General features: G+C 36.3%; 1 protein-coding gene across 7 annotated transcripts in view; it reads left to right on the forward strand.

The window, feature by feature from the left end:
- The window catches only part of PCDH11X (protocadherin 11 X-linked), a gene marked incomplete at both ends in the record, with an annotated part of 600,787 nt that extends 585,024 nt beyond the window's left edge, over positions 1 to 15,763 (forward strand). For 6 of the 7 annotated variants that reach the window (XM_080719417.1, XM_080719418.1, XM_080719419.1 and 3 more), the window contains one exon: positions 15,081 to 15,763. In XM_080719417.1, coding sequence (XP_080575543.1) covers positions 15,081 to 15,763 — 683 coding nt within the window. The remainder of the gene's footprint in view (positions 1 to 15,080) is intronic. The other variant, XM_080719423.1, reaches the window with a different exon arrangement.
- Between the last annotated feature and the right edge of the window lie 1,172 nt (positions 15,764 to 16,935).

The raw sequence follows: 16,935 nt of genomic DNA on the forward strand, positions 1-16,935 counted from the left end.
AGGGAGAAACCACGGTCCTACAGTCCCCTTCAAAGACGTATCTCTGATGATCTGAAGCCTCCTGCTAGGTTTTACCTCTTAAGGATTCTATTTCCGGTGATGCCAAGCTGAGGAACAAACTTTAAACACATGGACCTTTAGGGAACTATCCAAACTTAATTCTTGTCAAGCTAAGTAACTTATTTAATTTAGACTTTGAATTACATATGAATAAAACTCTTGGGACTCTAATAATTGAACCCAAAATTGCTTATGGAACTATGGGTTGTTTAAAATCCTGGTATAGAATAAGCATATTTTGTTAACATAAGCCAGAGTTATCATTTTATCTTTAAAATAGAGAGATGTCTTGCTTTTATATAGTAAGGCCCCAGCCACACTTATTTCCATATTTCTGTCAACTACTGTAGATTCCAAATGACTATTTTGGTGAAGATCATTTTTCTAGAAAATCTCTGGAATATCAGGTGAAAGTAGGGTCTCTCATCTTAGGATATTCATTTCTGATGAATTATTTGTTTACTAAGATAAATAAGTGGAAGTGATCAACTTGCACAGATTATCCTCAGCACCATCAGCGGATCTTCAAAGCACACCCATTTAAAAACAAAAGTAAAACTCTAAATTGAACTATCCCGATACCTCCACTGTATATATGGATCACAGTAAAGCACAGTAGAGCATATCAAATGATTAAGTGAAGTATATATTTCTCAGTTATTGTTTTAGGGAAAACAAATGAAGAACTAACTCCTCAGGACATTAAAACTTGGCTGAAATTAGTATATCAGTTATTACCTGATATTACCCTAAGATACAACATTGAATACCTCCAGGAATGCAATTGGTAATCTATGTGAAGAGCTAGAGAAAGAGAGGTGAAAAATTTATTTCCTGTTCATGAAATTTTAGCTTTGAACATTAATCAGATATATGTATATATATATATATATATACACATATATATCTGATATCTATATATATGTGTAGTGGGACATATGTCTGATATATCTCTCTATATAATATGTGTCTATATATGTATGTGTGTATATATAAAGGTCCTATATAGTAGGACCTCTAAGAGGTGAACCTAGAAACAGGCTTTAGGGCATCAGTGATATGCCCTTGAAGGGGACTGTAGGGTCCTGGTCTCTCCTTTCTCTGATTTGTTCACATCTTGGGCATAAAGTCAATCAGTCATATATGACTCTGTCATGTAAAATTTGCTATCAGGTACTAAAGATACATTAAATAGGACAGTTTGACTGAAAGTACATATATAATGAATATTTAATTCTGCTTTGGGACAGCACTCGGCAAAATATCTGTGAAATATGTATTTTCCTTAAATTGATGAAGGTTAGAAAATGATAGGAAACATCACCAAGCATATTTAATCTTTGTGTGTGTGTGTGGTACTTGGGATGGAACCCAGGGACATTCTACCTCTGAGCTATGCCACTAGCCCTTTTTTATTCTTTATTTTGAAACAGGATTTCACTGAGTAGGAAAGGGCCTCATGAAGTAGTAGCTGAGGCTGGCCAAACCGGGATCCCCCTATCTCAGCCTCCCGAATGCTGGGATTACAAGAGTGCACCACCCCACCCAGCTGTATTTAGTCATTTCTATGAACTTGGTATCTGAAATTTGAAAGAAGAGGATTTGCTCTTCTCTTAAAACAGATATCAGCCAATTAAATTAGTATGAGTTAATAGTTCTCCTCCTCCTCCTCCTCCTCCTTCTTTTTTGGTGGTACTGGGGTTCCTGGAAACCCTTCTACCTCCGGGCTACACTCCCAGAACTATTTTATATTTTTATTTGGAAACAGGGTCTCTTAAGCCAGTGTGGCTGGCTTTGAACCTGTGCGATCCTCCTGTCTCCGCCTCCCAAGCGTGGGGATTACAAGAGTGTGCCGCCACGCAGGCTGAGTTAATATTTCTTAAAAGCAATTTATAGTTTAAGTAAGTGTAAGCATTTAAAATGAAGAAAAGGTTTGCCCAAATGAATTTAACATTATAAGAGGACATATTCTTTCTGAGTCAAAGAAATGAATTATATTGACAGTGATCTTAAATGATAAAAGATTTATTTCAGTGTACTCTTGCTTTTCTTCACTTCTCAAGAACTGCAGATGAAAACAGTTCATTTATAAATGCTTTGCAGCCAGGCATGGTGGCTCATGCTTGTAATCCCAGCATTACGGAGGCTGAGACCTGAGGATCACGGTTCACGGACAGCCTCAGCTACTTAGTGAGGCCCTCTGCAACTCTGTGAGACCCTCTTTGAAAATAAAGAATAAAAAATTGGGCAGAGGGTATAGCTCGGAGGTCAAATACCTCTGGGTTCCATCCCCAGACCCACACACACAAAAAATAAGTAAATGCTTTTCAAGAAGAGATATTTGTATAGTGTTCTATACAACATACACTTTGTCAATATCTATTTTTATTACTCTATGGTATATTCCATCTTCTTAGTATACTCAGTGATGGGTATGTTGAAAGAATTTACTGTTACTTGCAACAAAATTTTGCTTTGTTTTTTTTTTACAACATGATAAAATGATAAATTATATGACTGTATTACAATTTACATAGAGAAATTACTATGATATCCACAGGATATTTTGGTGTTGTGTGAGAATATATTTTCCTAGAAGAATATATCCACTTCATCAAAGTTAAATGTTAGTAATAAGTTCCAGAAGCCCCCAGAGAATTTTTCTTTAAGTGTAGTTAATTTGAACCCCATTAATTCACAATGCATATTATTTTGAACTTATACCGAGTTAATCTTTGGTAGTCTCACATTTCCTCTTTGGGAAATAAGTTGTTAAGCTAATTAAATGGTGTAAATAATACTAAGAGAGGCTGTACAGTTTAGCAAAAAGAATATGTTCAAAAGAATATTTCAGCAGCATTCACATGGAAATTCTTAACATGTTAATTACTTATTTTTGTGAATTTGTTTAAAAGTGATTTCCTAGCAGTGAATTTTTATACACTTTCTTAATATGTTAATTACTTATTTGGTGAATTTGTTTAAAATTGATTTCCTAGTAGTGAATTTTTATATACTTACACAACTGTAAAATTTATTATAAAATTTATTTCAAATAAAACTAGGATTTTCACTCACATGTTATGAATTACTGATATTTAATACTACTAGTTAAAAACATTTAAATATATATATATATATATATATATAGTGCACTGCAATTGCATATGATAGTGAGATTTATGATAATATATTTATTTATGCACATAAAATTATTTGGTCTGTTTTCTCTCTCATATATCATCTTTCTTCCTCTCTGTTCTCCCCCAGCTTTCTTCTACTACTTTCTAATTCTTAAAGAGGAATTTTAAAAAATAAATTGTAGATACAAACATATGTTGTAAACAATCTCCCCTCCACTGATTTGAGTATAAGAATTATATTTAATAGCTTTGGAAATATGATTTTATCTTCTTATAGCTGATGAAAAAGATTTATTTTAATCATAAAATATATAAATATATAAACACTTGTTTAAGTGAAAAAGAGGTTTTTAGGACAAATAATATCAAGAAATGTCAGCTTATTATTATCAATAACTTGATACCAAGTCAACATAGACTCTACTTAATTAGTAATTATATGAATTTTAATTCACCTTGAAAAAGTTGTAATTAAGTAATAAAATGCAAGAGAAATTGTAAATTGCAAGATAAAATTTTGAAAGAAGTTCTACAAATGTACTAGTAAAACATTATTTTTATTTATTTTTATTTTTTTGACGGCCTTGACAAAATCAGTTTATTCAGCAAAGAGATTTTTAAATAATGGCTCTCAAGTATACAAGCATGATGATATAGCTGCTGTCCAACTTCAGTGAGGAGTCAACAATCAGGCATGAGGTTAAACTTAAGTAAGATAAAAGAGTATTTCCTAAAGGATTTATATTTTTTAATTTATTTTTATTGGTGCATTGTAATCATACATCACATTGGAATATAAGACTTGAGAGGATATACAAGCACACATCATCCAACTAGCCCTCATCCAGTCCCCATCCCATTCCCTCCCCCTCCCTCAATCCTATGCTTGTATGGTGATTAACTTTGACACATTTGTTTATGTACCTCCTGTTTTAAAGCGGCTCCATCCTCCCCTATTCCATACCCTCTGATTGGTCACCTTAATTGCTTCACTATAGGGCCCTTTCTATAACTTGACCTCTTCCTGTTGCCCCTTTCCTCCTAGTTATTGCTGATTAGGGGAAGCATCTGGTTTTTATTTTCTGCGATATTTCTCTGTGCATGCTGCGTTGCAAGTACCGATCCCACTCTTGACAGCCCCATTAGTGGCTGGCCCAGCACCAACCTAACCTCTCGGCAGGCTCCGATCCCAGCCTCGGAGGCTCCAGCACCGGCCTTGCCTCACGGCAGGCTCCGATTCCAGCTTTGCTGTGTCCATCGCTGGCCTAACCCCTCGGCAGGCTTCAATCCGAGCACCCTCTTCGCCCAGCCATTTGTCCCACGTTCTTGAGGGTGCGCGGTGGTAGCATTCTGCCTCTGGGGTTGTTACTTCAAAGTTTCCAGGTGTAATGCATCAGATCTCTGCCTCCCCTGAATGCTGGACACTGACATTGCCACTGTCTCCACCATTTCAAATCTTTCCCAAGCTCTTTTCCCACTCTGAATGTTGTCCAGTGTTCCTAAGTATGTGCAACGATAGCATTCTACGTTTGGTGTAATTTCTCCAAAAAATAAGGTTGGTAGGATCCGATTTCTGCTTCTCCTGAATGCAAGTATCCACCGCCATCGCGGAGACTGCTTCCAAACACCGCCTTTCTCCTAGGTCTCCATTAAACTCTCTCCTTACAGGTGATGTCCAAGATTCTTAAGAATGTAGAGAAGAAGCAGTCCTCATTCGCGGGGAATTTTTCCAAAAGTTCCAGTTCATTTGGATAAGTTTTGTCTGCATCTCCAGTATCCTGGCATCCGCCACGGCCTTCTTGACTCCTCTCCGATATTTTTCTTTTTTCTTTTTCTTTTTCTTTTCCTTTTTTTTTTTTAAATAAGAGAAGACAGTATGTGTGGTTTGAGGAGGTTGTGGGATCAGGCACTCAGTAGCACTGTGACCCGGGCCCGGTTTCCCCAGGGGTCTGGCATGCTCTACACAACTCTGCCTGGGGCCCAGAGTCCTGCGACCTGGGCCCCGGCTCTTCCAGGGGTCCGGTGTGCCCCACCTGACCCCTGCCCAGGGCCCAGGGCCTTGCAAAAAGGCCCCGGTTTTCCAGGGGTCTGGAGTGCTCTGCGCGGTCCAGCCCGGGGCCCAGAGTCCTGCAACCCCGGCCCCGGCTCTTCTGGGCTCTGGCGTGCCCTGCCTGACCCCTGCCCGGGACCCAGGACCTTGCACCTGGGCCCCGGTTTCTCCAGGGGTCTGGCATGCTCTGCGCGGTCCGGCCCGGGGCCCAGAGTCCTGCGACCCAGGCCAAAACATTATTTTTAAAATGATATAATGATATGCCACATATTTTGAAATCATCTTATATGAAGCATAATCTGTCAATCTAAAAGATTATATGTCAAGTCATTTTTTAATATATATATATATTTTTTTTTATTGGTGCACTGTAGTCATACATCAAAATGGAGTAAAAGACTTTTGAGGATATACAAGTACACATCATCCAATTAGCCTTTATTCAATCCCCATCCCATTCCCTCCCCCTCCCTCGATCCCATGCTTAACTGGTGATTAACTTTGATACATTTGTTTACATACATCATGAGTTTTAAGGAGATTCCATCCTCCCCTATCCCATCCCCTCTGATTGGTCACCTTAATTGCTCCTCTATAGGGCCCTTTCTTCAACTAGATCTTCTCCTATTAATTATTTCTTCCTAGTTTTGCATATTAGGGAAGGCATCTGGTTTTTTATTTTCTGTGATATTTCTCTGTGTATGCCGCATTGCAAGTTCCGATCCCACTCTTGATGGCCCCGGCACTGGCCTGGCCAACCGGCAGACTGATCCTGGCCTCGCTGGCTCCAGCACCAGAAATGCCTCATGGCAAACCCCGATCCCGACATTGCTGGCCCTGGCACCAGCCTCACCCCTCGGCAGGCTCCAATCCCAGCCTCAGAGGCCCCAGCACCAGCCTTGCCTCATGGCAGGCTCTGATCCCGGCCTCGCTGGCCCCTCAAGTCATTTTCAATTAACCAGAAAATCTATTATGAAAAATATTACAATATGTTGTATACATCATCAAATTTTATAAAATATATTGGCATTTATAGTTCTTATTATTCAATTTTATATGCACTCATTACTTAGTAATTCCAATTTTTAAGAATTCTTTGTTAAATTGGGTAAAAATATGAGAATTTAGATTCCTTTTTGCATGCTTTGTCTTATTCTTTAAGGAATAAAGCTGTCTAGTAAGAGACTACTGATATCACTTGATAATATTAATGTTTAAATAGAGACCCAGTGAAAGCAATGTTTATGACATAATGATATTAATTATGTGAAGATAAAATGATGTGGCAACAATAAAAATTGGCATGGTAATTCCTGAGAAATTAAAAATAGAATATAAACAGTTTCCAACAGATATTTCACCCATGTTCATGGAAGCAATTTTCACAGTTACCAAAAGGTAGAAGTAACTTAAGTATGAACAGATTAAATAGATGTACAAAATGGTATATATGTGTGATGGGATATAATATAGTCTTAAATAGAAAGAAAATTTTGACATATGCTCCAACATAGATGAAACTTGAAGACATTGTGCCAAATGATATAATCCAGTCACAAAAAATATTTCTTCTATATGAGGTTTCTAGAGTAGCTCAAATTCACAGAGATAGAAAATAGAAAGATAATTACCACAGTTTGTTGGGACAGGTGAGTTAGTGTTGAATGGATACTGAGTTTCAGTTGGGGAAGATATGAAGAGTAAATATATGGCAATGACTCTTGTCAACTAAAACTCTACAACTTAAAATGGTTAACTTGGTAATCTTATGCTATCAAAGTTTTACTAAAATACAAGAAAAGAAATCAGAAGAAAGATATAATTTCCAGAATGTTGCCATGAGTAACTATATAGATCTTCTCCCCAGGAAAACAGCTATACATTGTAAACATTACTTAAAAATAATGATTTAAAGTTTCTGGAAATTGCACTAAGAGCAAACAGAAAGTGGATAAACACTTGTTCATGAAAATTGTTTACCCTGAATATCAATGAGAACCTGAAACATTTGAGCCATGGTCTCCACACAGATAGAAGTTCCATATTGAACAGGCTTATCCAAGATTACAGTACTTCCTTCCACTCTGGGTTTCAGAAAGAGGCAGGCTCCCAGTCTTCTTCATCTCTCCCAGCTGTATGTTGCAGAAACTCTATTATAGGTAAAAGCAGATGAGAATCCTGGGGCCAATTACCCATATTCCAACTCACTCATAGAGAGAAGATGCCATACTGAGCAAAGCAACCTGAGAAGACTAGAGGCTACTGCACCTATCAGACACCTTGCTCAGGGATGTTAATCTAAGAGAAACTTACCATCCTAGCTTTGAACAATGGCACACAGGTATTGTTCAGGGGTAAGAAGTAGGTGATAAAAACAACTCCAAAAAGTGTATTCAGAAGAAGGAGACATATCTGAAATAGAGCACAAGGAAATTCAAACTAAGAAATTTATCATAATCAATAGAAATTTTGGAGGTAAGTAATTTAAAAAGAGGTTGATAACTCCATGAAACCAAAGGGGGAAAAGTATATAGATCAAGTATAAAATTAGCAGTAAGAGCCAGGGAAAGAGACTCCAAATTTAACTAGATTAGACTTCTGAACAATTTCTGCCCCAGGACATTGCCAAAAACAATTGAGCAGTCAGCCAGTAATTAATGTAGCATGATAGGCCAGGTATAATATGAAATAAAACAAGGCAGTTTAACTGAAAGAGCAGAGAAAGAGACTGTGAAAGAGAGCCAAGCTAAAATCATCGACATCTCATGGTGAGTTTGCACATGTCCAGGAGTGTACCTTTTGAGGAGTGAGAAAAGAAGCTTCACATTAAAGGGGAAAAGATTTCACCAAAATAATCCTGCCAAGTAACAAAACCAATAAACTAGGGGGAAAAAAGCCATGTCCCAATGACTGGGGGGGGGTATCTGTAGCCATAGTTAAAGCACTATATTATAAAAAATGTATAGTTTTGAAAAAATATGTAATATACATAAAAGGAAACTGTAACCAATAAATGGGAAATGTAAGCAAACAAATCTGTGAGGACCCTTGTTTCAGACATAATAAAACCAAATAACTTCAGGGAAGCCATGAAAAATAGGTGCAATATTTATTTATTTTATTTTATTTTATTTTATTTTATTTTAATTTATTTTGCAGTGCTGGAACTGGAACCCAGGGGCATTCTAGCTCTGAGCTACACCCTGAGCCCTATTTTTTATTCTTTATTTTGAAACAGGGTCTCACTAAGTAGCTGAAGTTGTCCGTGAACTGTAATCCTGTCTCAACTTCCTGAATGCTGGGATTACATGTGTGCACCACCATGCCTGGCTAGGTACAATATTTAAAAGCAATTATGCTTAAGGAAGTTAAGGAAGGTAAAATGAAAACATGTCATCAGATATAAAATATCAAAAAATAAATAAAATATTTAGTTGGGTATGGTGGCACATGTTTGTAAACCCAGTACTTGGGAGGCTGAGACAAGAGGATTATAGATTTGCAGCCAGCCTCAGCTATTTAATGAAGCCTTCCACAACTTAGTGAGACCTTGCTTCAAAATAGGACTGGGAGCATAGCTCTGAGGTACAATGCCCCTAGGTTCAATCCCCAGTTTTGCAAGAGAGAGAGAGAGAGAGAGAGAGAGAGAGAGAGAGAGAGAGAAAGAAAATATTTAAAATTACCTTCCTTACAACACACACACACACACACACACACACACACACACACACACACACACATCATTCCAAATGAACCATCATCTTTAGGAGCTGAAACTATGAAGTGCAAAAATATTTTTTTCTTGCATTAAACAAATATTTTTTTAGACTTGACACCAAAAATATAAGCAAGCACAATGACTAAAAGATTAAGTTTTGCTAACTTGGAGAAATTTGTACTTCAAAGAACATCATCAAGAAAGTGAAAAAAAATCCCAGAATGGGGATTTATTATAAATTACATATCATATAAGGGCTGTTTCATTTCTCATTCTCACTGCTATGACCCAAAACAACCTGATACAACAACTAGTGTAAGAAAGATTTATTTGCTCACTGTTCTAGAGATTTCAAATTTCAGACCATGTAACATCTGCAGAGCTCAGAGTATGATGATGAAAAGCAGAGAGAGAGACAGCATGAGCAAATTGATTCTGTTCTTACATCATGGAGGCTAGAGGCACAGAGGAAGGGAGGAAAGAAGCGTACATAATCTCCAAGGCCCCACCTCCAAAAAGCCTTCCTCAAAAAAGAAGTACCACATCCAACATGGCTACTTTGTCTAGTACATGAGGTCTGGGGGAAATTCTAAATATGAATCATAATACAGGACTTATATCTAGACTATATAAAGATCTTTCAGCACTCATCAATAAAAAGCCAAATAATGATTTTAAAAATCAGTAAAAGACATGAGTGGACATTATTTTAAAACAATAAAGAAAAAATGCATGAAAAGGTGTCCAACTTCATTAGCATTCAATGAAATATGAATCAAAACCATAATGAGATAACATTTCTTACTCATTAGGATGGCTATAAATACAAATAGAAAAGAAAGACAATAACAAGAGTTAGCAAGTGTTTAAAGAAATTGGAACATTCGTGTATTTCTAGCTTTTATGTAAAATGATATAGCCAATTAAAAAATATTTCACAGTCCCCCAAAAGTTAATCAGGGTTGACATATCCAACACAAAAATGTGTACATAATGTTTATAGCAGCATTATTCACGTTAGCCAAAAAATGGAAACAAGTATGTTTATAAACTGGTGAATGGATAAATAAAATGTGTTATATTTATATATAGAAAAATACTGGGCAATAAAAGAAAGTACTGTTGTGTACTACAAATGTGGACGAACCTTGAAAACATATAACATCAGTCATCAAAGACACTGAGAAAAATTCATTTACATTGCATTTACAGAAAGACAGAACCGATGGATACAGAAGTACATTGTTGGTTGCTTAGGGCTGTGGCGTTTGGGAGAAAATGGGCAGTGACTACTAATAGGTATCAGAGGATTTTTGAGGTGATGAGATTGTCCCCAAACAGATTATTGTGATAATTGTACAACTTTGTGAATATACTGAAAACACTTGATTGCTCACTTTACAATGATGCATTTTAAGGTATGACTTATAACTCAGTAAATCTGTATAAAATAATTATAAAATATCATCTTTCATGAAAATGATTTTTTATCAATTTCCTTATCAGAAGTAGGCAAGGTGCTCAATGTAGAAACTATGATATATTATGCTACAAAAGTTATGGCTGACAGATGAATTACCTTTCTGGTGATCAAGAAATTACATTTTGTTTAAAGTATACTTATATGTATGTTCATACGTTTTCATGTTTGCTTTTATGAGTTAATAGCACCTAAACTGAATAAAGCGTCATGGTCCCAACTGTTCCTCAAATATAACTGTATAAGAATATAGAACATTTTAAATGTCAATTTCATAGGGACCCTTTTTTTAAAGTATGACCTAAATGAAACATTCATGGCTATTTGATGGAGAAAATTAGTCTTAATGAGTGTCAGTTATTTTTACCTTAGTCTTTGGTTCTAAGCCCAATGGAACAATGACAGTAGCTAGACTTATGGGAATTAGAGGATTTGTGCAAATTTGAAGCTTTAATTTTAAGACTATGTGCAAGAACCTGAACTAGTACCACTCAGGAAGGACACAAACACAGAAATGAAGAGAGAAAGAAAGAAGAAAGGAAGGGAGAAAGGAAGGAAAAAGAAAGAAGAAATTTTATCTGAAAGAAAATTCTAACAATCATTTCTGAAGTTATTTCTAATTAAAAGTAGTTGAATAATGGAATATTAGCTAATTTTTATTATTTAACACAATAATTAGCATTTGGCCAATTTTTATTAACTATTAGCTGCAACAAGAAATTAAGAAAAAAGGGAAAATGAAGTGGATAGCTTCTCTGACAAAAAATGATCTTTTCTGCTATATACTTCTCCAATATCATCTACAAAAACAAAACTGTCATTTAAAGCTTTTTATAAGAGCTGAGCGTGGTGGTGCACGCTTGTAATACCAGCATTTGGGAGGCTGAGGCCGGAGGATCACGGTTCGCGGACAGCCTCAGCTACTTAGTGAGGCCCTCTGCAACTCAGACGGGCATGGTGGCTGGTGCACGCTTGTAATCCCCGCGCTTGAGAGGCAGAGACAGGCGCTGGTTTAGGAGACCCTGTTTCCAAATAAAAATGTAAAAAATAGGTCTGGGAGTGTAGCCCGGAGGTAGAAGGGCTTCCAGGAACCCCAGTAACACCAAAAAAATAAATAAATAAATAAAATAAAATAAAGAATAAAAAATAGGGCAAGGGCTGTAGCTCGGAGGTTGAATGCCCCTGGGTTCCATCCCCAGACCCGCAAAATAAATAAATAAATAAATAAATAAATAAATAAATAAATAAAGCTTTTGATAAGAAACAAGGTGTTAGAAGAAATGTCACAAAGATCTTTTGAATTATAGGCTTTTTCTTATAGTATGCAAATAAACTAATCCCATATACTTTTATCATGGTTTTAGTACTTCTACCTATTATTTTTAATACTTTTACTGGTGCATTGTATTCTCACATCATAATGCAGTTCATAATCATAATGGCATACACACATACAGCACTAAGTGACCTTTCCCCTGGCTCTCTCCCCGTTCTTCCCTCCTTCCCCATAAGGTGTATTGAGACTGGCATTGGTGTTCTCACATATGTACATAATGTCAATGGAAGCGATTGCTTCACTGATCCTCTCTCTCCCCTACCCTTCTCCTAGACCACTTGACTCCACTGAAGTTTCTCCTCCATTATCTACAGTCCTTCTAGTATCCCTATTGCTCCCGAGCTTCCACATATGAGAGAAGACATATAACTTTTCACTTTCCGTGACTGTCTAATCTCACTTTATTTTTAAAGTATGTTTTAAATCTGATACTTTTGCACTAGAAATATTCCAAACAGTGAGTCCAAAATGGGAGTGTATACTATTTGCCTCCAATACTTTTTAGCATGATCAAATATTTTTTTTAAAAAAATTCTAGACTAAATATAGGAGTTAAATGACTTTAAAATATATTTTTTCACTACGTGCAAAACACCTTTTATATTTATGTACAATAAAATTAATGTATGTTGTATGGCTCTATCATTTTTGAGAAGTGAATAGAATCACGTATTCACAACCATATTATAATAGTGGACATTTTCATAGTCCCCCAAATTTTCCTCTGCTGCCCATGTCAGTCAAGACTGCTTCCATTCCCAATACCTGGCAACCAGTGATTATATAATCTAAACAATTTTACCAATTACATACCATTAAATTAATAGTACCATGCATGATGTACACTGCTGGCTATGGTTTCTCTCCCTTAAATTCATTTGAGTAAAATGAATGTTGCTCTAGGAATCACTAAATGTGTTTTAATTGACAAGTAATATTTCAGTAAATGGGTATAACACAGTTTATCCTTTTATCAGCAGAAACACAATCTGGGTTGTCATGAGGTTTTGGTGATTATTAGTAAAGCTATTTAAACTACACATATAGGTCTCTATGTTAGAAGAGATTTAGTTTTTTTATGGCACATTTTTCTTTTCTTTTTTATATTTTATTGGTGTATTATAGTCTTAATATTATAATGTAGTTCGTGGTGATGGTAACATACATGCACACAGCAGTTGGTGCATTTTTCCCCCAGCTCCCTCTCCTCTACCCCCTTTTCTCATACAAGATATGGAGATAGGCATATATATATGGCATATATATATATATATATGAATACATACATATACATACATACATATATATTATATATATATGTGTGTGAATACATACATATACATACATACATATATATTATATATATATGTGTGTGTGTGTGTGTGTGTGTGTGTGTGTAAGAATAATGTTCTCCAGACCTATCCATTTTTCTTTGCCAGCTGCTCCTCTGATAGAGGACTAAAGTTTAGAATCTATAGAATCTATATATTACCTAAATGACTTAACATTAGAAAAATAATAATCCAATCAAGAAATGAGCAATTGAACTAGATAGATAATTTACACAAGAAGAAATGCAAATGACCAATAAATAAAAATATGTCCAACATTATCATTATGAACAATCAGGGAGATGCAAATTAAAACTAAACTGATTCCATCTAATCCAATCAGAACGTCAATCATTAAGAAGTCAAACAATGAATCCTTTCTAGGATGTGGAAAAATAGAAACTCATACATTTATGGTAAATTGCAAATTGGTACAGCCACTATAGTGGTAAGTGTAGAAATTTCTCAGAAAACTAGGAATGAGTCCACTATATTATCCAGCTATACCACTCCTGGGTATCATTCCAAAGGGTTTGACATCAGAATATTATAGTAATACATGTATATTGATGTTTATAGCAGCACAATTCGTAATAGCCAACTTATCAAACCAACTCAGGTGTCCATCAACAGAAAAATGGATCACAGAATTATGGGGTATACACACAATGAAATTCTATTCAGCAAAAAAGAACAAAGTAATATCATTTTCAGAAAAGTGCATGAACCTGGAGAAAAATATGTTAAGTGAGTTTAGCCAGTCAGAGAAAGGGTTTTATCTCATAAGGAAGCTCGAGAGTAATGGTTTATACAAGCGTGACTTGAGGTGACGGTGGAGAGACTCTAGTGGAACCAGAGAGGTTTTAGAGAGGGGGAGAGGGAGAATTAATGAAGGAAACACTTCCACTTACATGATGAGCACATGTGAGAATACCAACCTATCTCCATATCTTGTATGGGAAAGAGGAGGAAGTGGGGAAGAAGATGGGGGGATCTCAGCAAGTGCTGGGTGCATGTATGTCACCATCACTCCAGCTACGTTATGATATGCGAAAATAATGTACCAATAAAACTAAAAAATGAATAAATACTGGTGAGTATGTGGAGAAATAGGAACTCTTCCACACTGTTGCTGGAATTGAAAATGAGTGCAGCCACTATGGAGATCAGTGTGGTGATTCCTCAGAAAACGAAGAATGGATCTACCATGTGATCCAGCTATACCACTTCTGGGTACCTTTCCAAAGGGAATGAACTCAGAATAACATGTATCCATGTTTAAGCATAATATGGGAAATTATGCATAATTTGGATGTCTGGGGTTTTTTTGTACATCTATATTTAGCTTTAAAAGAAACTGACTATCAATGATCCAAACTTCCTTTACCATTCGGCATCATCACAAGGAAACTTCGCGTGTCCTACTTGCTCCAAATATTTGTCAACATTTGATATTGTTTTCTTTTTAATTACTCTAATAGATTTATAAGAGTCTGTAGTTTTAATTTGCATTTCTCTAATGTCTGATAATGGACTTTTTACATGCTTATCTAATATATTTATATCTTCCTTAGTATAGCATCTTCATTTCATTCGCCCATTTGTTGAGTTCTTTGGTTTCTTATTAAAGTTTTTGAGTCCTTTGTGTATAAAACTTCATTGTTAAAAAGTTAATTCGAAAGTATTTTCACATAGTTGGGGTCTTGTCTTTTCATTCTTTTGCATCACCTTTTGTAGAGCAAATATAATTATAAAAATGAAATTGCATCCACCCACTCCCTGCTATTTATGTTTCCTAAGAATTATTTCCTTACAAATGGTAAAACTGTGAAAATACTGGAAGCCTCTAATGTATTCATATAGCGACTTATAACTTTTCAAGTAAGTCATTTGCTTCAAGTGGAACATTGAAATACACTTTTGTAACATAAACTTTACTTTTTGTTTCTGTCTTCCCAACAGCTGCAGAAATAACCGTGCAGCCGACTGTGGAAGAGGCCTCTGACAACTGCACTCAGGAATGTCTCATCTTGGGCCACTCTGATTCCTGCTGGATGCCAGCTTCTCTGACCCACTCCAGCCCTTCACAGGCACAAGCCTCTGTTCTCTGTCGCAGCCCACCTCTGACACAGACAACTCTCCGCCGCCGCAGCCCTCCAGTGACCCACACGGTTACTCTCTGCCGCAGCCCTCCAGTGACCCAGACCATTGCTCTCTGCCACAGCCCTCCTATGACCCACACTATTGCGCTGTGCCACAGCCCTCCACCAGTACATGCCTCTGCACTCCACCACAGTCCTCCTCTAGCACATGCTACTGCGCTTCGCCACAGCCCTCCACCAGCACAGGCCTCGGCCCTCTGCTACAGCCCTCCCCTGGCACATGCCGCTGCCCTCCATCGCAGCCAGGCCCAGCCACCGATGGGCTTGCAGCAAGGCTGGGTGCAAGGTCCTGGGGATGATGAACTGCATTCTCCTGATCAGGGAGTGCAAGGCAGTACTAGAGCTCAGTTTTATGCCATGTCTGAAAGACTTCATCCAGGTGATGATTCAATTAAAGTCATTCCCCTGACGACCTTCACTCCTGGCAAACAGGCCAGACCGGCTAGGGGCGATTCCCCCATTATGGAAGAGCATCCCTTGTAAAGCAAAGATGGCTAATTAACATTTTCAGACAGATGTATATATTCAAAATTGAAGATCCAATTGCAATTAATAGTCCAAATTGTTAGGGTTGTAAATAGCTCTGTGAATAGAAACATGAACCAGAACAAGTCTAGAGCTAAACCCTTAGTCAAAAATTAAAACTAATTTAAGAATGTATATTTAAAAAGAAAAGAACTTTAACACCTACATCTCTTTGTACAGAAAGGCTTATCGTGACAGAAATTAATGTGTAATACATATTATTTCTGATGTACAGAGTTTTTTCATTTTTACCACCATGTGCAATATTACTGATTTCTTCCATTCTTATTATTGTTGACCCAGTACGTAGTTAATGGAAAACTAGCAAATATTTGTTTTTTTTCCAAATAAACCTTTAGTTTATCTAAACTTTTGTTCAGATAACATTAAAAAGGTTCAAGTACTATAGCATTTTGTTTGTCTTTTTGTTTGATTTTTGTTCATTGTCTTCAGTTTTTTGTTATTTTTATTTCTAGCTCCACAAATGTACAGTAGGAAGTGTAAATATCTCTTACAATTTTTGTCTATCCCTGTTTTTTATGTTTTCTATCTTTATCTCAAGAATATATTGATATGATTTGTATATACATTTTTGGAGAACATATAAACTGTACAGATCTAGGTCTAAACCTATTTCTCTACTCTTTAGTAGAGTTCGAGACACTGAAGTGCAATAATTGTGCCCATATTAGGCAACTATTTGCCCAAAGGGGCTTCTTTTTATAAAAAAAAATACCTTGGTAGTTTAGTGTAATGTACATCAGAAATAATATTCTGTCTGTCATTTTAAGCCTGTAGTCCATATTAATTGGGTCTTTTCCTTCTGGTACTTGTATATAAAATTATAAGGAAGGTGGATACAATCAATACACGATTAATTTACAGTTATTACTGTAAACTGCTACTTTGCAGAGAATATCAGAAAGATTTCAATGTTGATTTGACAGCTCAGTAGGCTGTTCATAAAGATGTTCAGTCAAAGGAACAAACAAATAAATACCTGTAGATAAACCCTCTACTTAATTTTAGACTAAGGGATTTTAGCTCACTTTACTGAAGAAAACCACTGATAACAAGATGATAGTCTGTAAGGAACTTTTCAAGAGACTTAATTATAAATATACACCGAA

This window comes from Muscardinus avellanarius (assembly GCF_963383645.1).
Source record: "Muscardinus avellanarius genome assembly, chromosome: X".
Lineage (NCBI taxonomy): Eukaryota > Metazoa > Chordata > Mammalia > Rodentia > Gliridae > Muscardinus > Muscardinus avellanarius.